This window comes from Centruroides sculpturatus, unplaced genomic scaffold, assembly GCF_000671375.1.
Source record: "Centruroides sculpturatus isolate CEXI.00-Female unplaced genomic scaffold, Cexi_2.0 scaffold889, whole genome shotgun sequence".
Lineage (NCBI taxonomy): Eukaryota > Metazoa > Arthropoda > Arachnida > Scorpiones > Buthidae > Centruroides > Centruroides sculpturatus.
The window spans coordinates 273,186-281,510 of NW_019385500.1; the positions used below are offsets into that span (position 1 = coordinate 273,186).

Below are 8,325 nucleotides of genomic sequence, written 5' to 3' on the forward strand. Positions count from 1 at the left end.
GAAGCTTCAACTAAAAGAAGTAATAAATTTTATTATTCAAAATGATAAATACATAATTTTTCTTCCAATAGATATAGCTTTCGTGTGGCATGCCCTATGGATTTACATCGTTATCCTCTTGATATTCAAGACTGCGTATTTAAAATTGGTTTGTGTAAGTAAATTTAATAATTAATTTAACGTGTATTTACTATGAATCATGATAATGTGGACTAGTGACAACGAAATACATTATATAAACGCCGGGCACAGATATTTTAAAATATATGGAGAAAGCCATATATAATACGAACAGTTATATTTCTCTAATTGCAATTAAAGCTAAATATTTATTATGTAATTTGGCAGGTGGCAGGCTGCAAGACCACCATCTCTTGTTAAATGTAATAGGCGGCCCCGGAGTCATACCTCCTACCAAATTGCTTAGTAATTATTTAACATTAATAGCCCAATAAACGAGTTCAGCTTTTCGTTTGATATTTAAAAGAATTATTGGGTTATTTGTATTTACTGTATTATAAAATGCCATATATTTGAGTCATTAAAAGTGTAATATTTATGTGTTAATCGTACATTTTTTCGAGATTAACACATAAACATTAATGTTGCCCTGAACAACAGGAATCTATTTTATTGTACAAGTGTCTTGCAATATACAGTACTTTCGACTTGCAACTTTTATACCTGAATTTATTGTTATAGATTTCAATTGAAGATATGAGAAAGTCAAGTATTATTTTTAAAACAAGCTTTAATACTAAATTTTTTGTATTATATTCTGTTATTGTTATGAATTTAATTCAGTTGTATATTTTATTATAATTCCGAATATATATATTTAAACTTATCAAGTCAACAAATTGAATATTTTCTAGTAGAATTTTTCTCGCAGTAAACTAATATGTAGTTGAATAAGTACAATAATATATTTATAGTACTTATATAAAATTTTATTTGAAAATTCCATATTTGTGTTCTATACTAATGGTATTCCCTGTCTATTATTCAATTTTTTAGTAAAAAATACTGCGGAAAAGGTACGCCTGGAATGGTGTGATGTTGACGATAGTCCATGTAAGCACTATGGGCCAAGTATTTATCTATTGGAAGACATACAGCCATTGAAACACGAGATGAAGTTACCCAAACCTCGTAGCAAAATCGAAGTTTGGACGAGTGGAAAGTTTTCTTACAAATTACTTATAAAACTGTATTATTATTAGTTTTATAGAGATAATTATTTTTGTTTACAGGTAATTACAGTTATCTGTATGCGAAATTTATATTCATTCGGCGTTTAACGGGTAGTATACTCAATGTTTACTTGCCAAGTACTGTAGTAGTAACCCTGTCCTGGCTATCATTCTGGTTAGATGTGAATGCAGTTCCCGCTCGTGTTACGCTCGGTGTTACCTCTGTTCTTACCATCATCACTCAAATGCTGCAGTCTAGATCGTACACTCCGCCAGTGGACTATGTAAAAGCTATGGATATTTGGCTACTCGCTTGTATGTTTTTCGTCACAGCTTCGTTGATAGAATACGCATTTGCTCACCACTCTGTGGAATTTAAAGAAAAAGTAAGTTTAAATGTATTGATTGTTTTCGAAGTACAGTGGTGCCTCGTATAACGTACGCCTCGAATAACGGACACTGCGAACAACGGTCTTTCTGCGAACAAGTGCGAATGATGTTTCCACTCTTTTGCCGTTGCCAATGATAATCTTCAATTTTTATAATATATTAGTACTGTATTATTAAAATATATTATTATTATATCTGAAGTACACAGTTCCTGTTGGGATTCGGCTCGCTCCCTTGTTTATTATGTACATCACCTCAGTTCAGTGCAGGGTATTTACATTTATTCATGTGTTGTGCAAATCATGGCTTCTAAAAAAAACAGAAAGGTGATTTCAATTAAAACAAAGCAAGACATCAGAAGGAGTGAAAGTTGACAAAAACTTCCTTGTCAAATGGGGAGAGGTTAAAGAGTTTACCAACACTCATTATTCAAACAGAGCTGAGGCCAACAGGATCAATGATCTCTACAATGACACATTGCCCATCATTTCTGACAGGTGTCAAAGAAGAGAGAGAAACAGACCACCTTGGACACGTTTTTCACGAAGCCAGCTGCCAAAAAACAAAGGATGGAAGAAGAGGAAATGACCCTGCAAGCTCTGGTAGCCTCTCCTGAATCTGACTTCTATTAAAAAATAACAATAAAAAGAGACCTGCTGCATTGTGTAAAAAGTATGTATCTGTATGAATGTGTAAAGAAAGTGTTCCTCCACCTCCTCCTCACAACATCTGACTACTCGGCATAATTGGTGACTGTTTCATTTTCATTTATTTTATGATACAGTACAGTTATTTTATGCTGCGGAACGAATTATATGTTTTAACATGTATTTCTATGGGAAAATGCGTTTCGTATAACGGACTTTTCACTTAAAGGACGTGCACGTGGAACGGATTAAGTACGTTATACCAGGAACCACTGTATATCAAAATGATTATGAAATAGGCACAAATTACTGTCAGTAGTGTAGATTCCTGCCTAATCTTTCTTTCTATAATTTTCTCCCAATCTTCATAGTATAGGACAATATCTTTATACCTATGTAATTTCCGCAATTCTGTACATCCCCTTTACCTTTAAAGATAGGCACAAGAATGCTCTTTCTCCGTGGAATCTTCTCCTGCTGCCAGAGTTTCTTCATAAGGTTCCAGAGAATAACAATTCCTTCCTTTCCCAAACCTCTCCAAGCCTCAACCGGAATCCGATCAGTGTTTACTGCTTTCCCCATCTACGTTTTCCTAAGCACACTTCTTCTCTGCTAATATCTTGCACCACTCCTTCATTTGCCTTTCCATTCTCGTATAAAGTTCTGAAGTGTTTTTCATTCAATAAATTCCTAAAATANACTTTCCCCATCTACGTTTTCCTAAGCACACTTCTTCTCTGCTAATATCTTGCACCACTCCTTCATTTGCCTTTCCATTCTCGTATAAAGTTCTGAAGTGTTTTTCATTCAATAAATTCCTAAAATATACTTTCCATCCTTTCTTGACCCTTTCGTACTCTTGTAATACCACTACTTTATTATCTTTAATCAGTTTAATAGAGGTAAAATCAAGTGGCGTGCCGTGACAGTTGATGATAGAAAATCTGTGTTTCTGTAAGAAGCTGACTTACAGGGGTAATCAGTTAATTGCGCGTAAGGGTCCATTTATATTCGTTTGCTCGATAAGCCAGTAGAAACGCCCTTCTTTATTTTAATTAAAATGCATTTCATGGATTCCCACCTGGATTTCTTCCTCCGACAATCTTGGTGCTGTCAGTGACAAACACGGAGAGCGTTTTCAGCAAGACATCTCTATGATGGTGGAAAAGAGGTATCAGGGCCAATGAAATTAAAGAATGTTTACTGATTACTGTTGAACACTAAGAGGGATTCTGCAAATTCAAACATAGCAGAAGCTCTTCATCTCGCCATTTTAGACAAGATAAAGAAATAAGTGTATGCTTGTTGTCTAAATAAATATATTTTACATTTAAACCGATTGTCACAAAAAACCCAGACTTAATGGAGAAAAACTGTTTATATATCTGAAAACAGCATAAAAAATTCTATTATGACCAGGTATTTTCACTTGTGTGCAAAAAAAGCTTTCATTTTCTTCCCCAGTATAATCAATGCACTCTCAACCTCACATAATTTTCAAATAGGATTGATACGTGTAGCGCCATCTGTTAGCATAATAAATTACTTATCAATCGATTTCTGTTAGGTTAGGTGTTTCCTAACAGAAGAGTCTATTAGAATAAATGGCCTCAGGCGTTGGTATGAAGATAAATAAATAAATATACACAAAATGTAAAGACAAAGGCATAAATATAAGGTGTACAGCTTCATAAACATAAGCTCTCAAAAATTAATCTTTACGTTGGCTACACTATAGAGTCTTCCAAATGACACACTGTATAAATCTTAAAGAAGAAATAAAAGTCGTATTTTGTCACACGCGGACTTACAGAAATGCTTTTGTTTTATTAGTAACAAAGAAAAACGAAAAAAACAACGCAATCTTATAACGTGTAATTGCTTTTTAATTTTTTATATGTTTGCTTTAGAAGAATGCATAAAGAATGAGAGGCTGAAAGGGCAATTATTCCTCTTAGCTGTCTGCGAATATTTTTATTAAGGACAGCATCTCCAGACGACACACTCCTGGAGACAATATAGACCTGAATTTGTTAAAAGTTAAATTTTTCATCAAATATATTTATATTATTTATTTACACTAAAATAACAATCAAACGATTACATTTAATAACTTTGAATTATTAAAACTTAATTTGCATCACAGACACAATTCCAGGAGCAAACACTAATTTTTTTGCACTAATCGTTCAGCAAAAGAGTTGCAGAGAAGGCGAACTTTGACTTACATTTCGTTATTTTCTGCTGGCAATTATTAATTTTTTATATGGGTAAATTGTTTGTGTTCTATAATGTTAACATTTCTGATTTGTTTTCACTTTCCGAATTATTGTATAATAAATAAATTAATTATTACCAGTCGACAGTATGGCAACATTACATCCAAGTTCTTAACTATCAGGAGCTATCTTCTTTTCATAAAACAGCCATATTTTAAACTTTTCGTGCCTTATTTTCCTTTATAATTTAAGATAAACTTTTATATCTTAATTCTTTAATTTTTTTATTGGGGCTCAAAAATTAGTTAAACTTGTATATTAATTATAGCATTGAATGAAGTTGTTATAAACAGGATTTAAATAAGCTGTCCAGCCATCTATAAAAGTGACATATCACGGAAACTGACTTTTGGGCCACTTTAAATGCATATTAATTTAAAATATAAACTAATTTTGTTAAAAAATTATTTTCAGTGTAATTCCCCACGTCCAGTTAAGAAAAATGGAAAATGGGCTGAGAAACGTAAAAATTCTAAAGAGAAAATTGAAAAAGTAAAAGGAAAACTTTGTGGTATTTGGAAAATTTTCAAGATGCAAACCACCCTGAATAGTCCTGATTATTATTCTCGAATCTTATTTCCAACGGTATTTTTATTCTTCTCTTCCAATTATTGGTGGCATTATTTAAGTTTCCGCAGAAAAATATTAAACGATTGAAATGTTGTTTTCATTGACGTATCAATAACGATTTCAAATTGTTCTAATAACTTGTAATTCTTGAATTGCCATTCTTTATAATAATCCTTGTATTATTAAGTACAGATCGTAGGATAAATGTTTTCCACAAGTCACTTCCCAACTATTCAGATGATATGTTGATGATTCAATTTCTTCACGCATCTTGCAAGATCACGGGGGTCATCGCCTAACATGTCTGTGATTCTAGACTTTAAATGAGTAAATGATGTTCATAAATGAGATTCTTTAAGTGATCCCAATTTCCAGCATTGTGAGATTGAAACAACGCGCGGACCATTCTGCAAATCCAAGTTATTCAGAAAACTGTACCTGGAAATATATCTTCATGTAATGAGTAGCGTATTTCTCTTGTGTCGACATTGTCTTGAAATAGAAAATCTCATTGCATTACAATATACCCATGGTGCATGACTTTATTAATACTTTGTAGAAATTTTATATTGATAAAAGCGAGGAAAAGAAGATGAATTTATAATGCGGAAGAAACCGGGTTCGAATTCCTTTCTCAATCTTAATCTTTATGGCAAGTCCGGCTATTAACCATTGTCGATATCATTTCCATTCATGCGTTCCAACTTCATGGAAAAGTCTTCATCAAATTGCATTGATATCTCGCATAAACAAATTAAACCAATGAAAATTAAAGATGAAAATGATGCATATGGGCTTATAAATACTGGTTTAAATTTGAATCCTTTTCTCAAATGTAAATATTTTGCCTTAGGATTGTAATTATAACTTATGTTGTACTAGTTATTGTTATGAATGAATGTAATATTACTCAGATATTTGTTTGTAGAAATGGGCTGGCAGAATTACATTTTAATAAAACATAAAATTGATCTGGATACGAGTCCAAGTTTACTTGCCATGTCTAATCACCAGGAACAACTATTTCCATTGCAGAGACAACCTTTCTTTAGAGGCTATGCCTCTGCACGAATATGTAAAACAGTTTAAAATGTCCACAGGTGACAATCCCAACNGAAACAATATAGACCTGAATTTGTTAAAAGTTAAATTTTTCATCAAATATATTTATATTATTTATTTACACTAAAATAACAATCAAACGATTACATTTAATAACTTTGAATTATTAAAACTTAATTTGCATCACAAACACAATTCCAAGAGCAAACACTAATTTTTTTGCACTAATCGCTCAGCAAAAGAGTTGCAGAGAAGCCGAACTTTGACTTACATTTCGTTAATTTCTGCTGGCAATTATTAATTTTTTTATATGGGTAAATTGTTTGTGTTCTATAATGTTAACATTTCTGATTTGTTTTCATTTTCCGAATTATTGTATAACAAATAAATTAATTATTACCAGTCGACAGTATGGCAACATTACATCCAAGTTCTTAACTATCAGGAGCTATCTTCTTTTCATAAAACAGCCATATTTTAAACTTTTCGTGACTTATATTTCTTTATAAGTTAAGATAAACTTTTATATCTTAATTTTTTAATTTATTTATTGGGGCTCAAAATTACTTAAACTGGTATATTAATATTTAATATGGCATTGAATGACGTTGTTATAAACAGGATTTAAATAAGCTGTCCATCCATCTATAAAAGTGACATATCACGAAACTTACTTTTGGGCCACTCTAAATGCATATTAATTTAAAATATATAAATTAATTTTGTAAATAATTATTTTCAGTGTAATTCCCCACGTCCAGTTAAGAAAAATGGAAAATGGGCTGAGAAACGTAAAAATTCTAAAGAGAAAATTGAAAAAGTAAAAGAAAAACTTTGTGGTATTTGGAAAATGTTCAAGATGCAAACCACCCTGAATGCTCCTGATTATTATTCTCGAATCTTATTTCCAACGGTTTTTTTATTCTTTTCTTCCTATTATTGGTGGCATTATTTAAGTTTCCGCAGAAAAATATTAAACGATTGAAATGTTGTTTTCATTGACGTATCAATAACGATTTCAAATTGTTCTAATAAATTGTGATTCTTGAATTGCCATTCTTTATAATAATCTTTGTATTATTAGGTACAGATCGTAGGAAAAATATTTTCCAGAAGTCACCTCCCAACTATTCAGGTGATATGTTGATGATTCAATTTCTTCACGCATCTTGCAAGATCATGGGTGTCATGGCCTGACATGTCTGTGATTCTAGTCTTTAAATGAGTAAATGATGTTCATAAATGAGATTCTTTAAGTGATCCCAATTTCCAGCATTGTGTGATTCAAACAACGCGCGGACCATTCTGCAAATCCAAGTTATTCAGAAAACTGTACCTCGAAATATGTCTACATGCAAAAATTAGCCTATTTCTCGTGTCGACATTGTTTTGAAATAGAAAATCTCAATGCATTACAGTTTGCTCATGGATACCTTGTAGAAATTTTGTATTGATAAAAGCGAGGAAAAAAAGATCAATTTATAATTCGGAAGAAACCGGGTTCGAATTCCTTTCGAATCTTAATCTTTATGGCAAGTTTGGCTATTAACCATTATTTCTATTCATGCCTGCCAACTTCATGGAAAAGTCTTGATCAAATTGCACTGATATCTCGCATAAACAAAGTAAATTAATGAAAATTAGGGATAAAAATGATGTGTATAAGCTTATAAATACTGCTTTAAATTCGTACCCTTCTTTTAAATGTAAATAGTTTGCATTAGGATTGTAATCGTAACTTATGTGGTACTAGTTATTGTGATGAATGAACGTAATAGTATTGAGATATTATTGTTTTGTAAATTTGTCATTGGAGTTCTATGTAAAAATTATTATTAATTAAAATATGTACAGTATAATTTAAGATAATGTGTATAGTAATTTTTGTTGAATAATAAATTTTTAAAATAATTATATTAAAAGAGGAACAAACACATGAAAATTAATCTTTGTTACATGAAATCAATTTTATAAATTAATTTTTATATTGCACGGTTAAGTTATTAAATGTTTGTATTAAAGTATATAAAAAACGTTTTGATTTATTTATTTTGGATAAAAATTTTGTTTTTAATATTTATACTTTAATTAATTTAAGATCGAATTGGATCTACAATTATGATAATTATATTTTATTGTTATTTTGTGTGAATGTAAGCAAACTTCTTATTAAAAATATATTTT

At 31.1% G+C, this 8,325-nt stretch overlaps 1 protein-coding gene across 1 annotated transcript; it reads left to right on the plus strand.

The window, feature by feature from the left end:
• The first annotated feature begins 96 nt into the window (after positions 1–96).
• On the plus strand, positions 97–7,860 carry LOC111639577 (glycine receptor subunit alpha-2-like). The gene is made up of 4 exons (XM_023385462.1): positions 97–154; positions 1,254–1,579; positions 4,924–5,094; positions 7,226–7,860. Exons 1-4 carry the CDS (start codon positions 97–99, stop codon positions 7,286–7,288), a joined length of 618 nt encoding a protein of 205 aa, XP_023241230.1. The 3' UTR covers positions 7,289–7,860.
• The last annotated feature ends 465 nt before the right edge of the window (positions 7,861–8,325 follow it).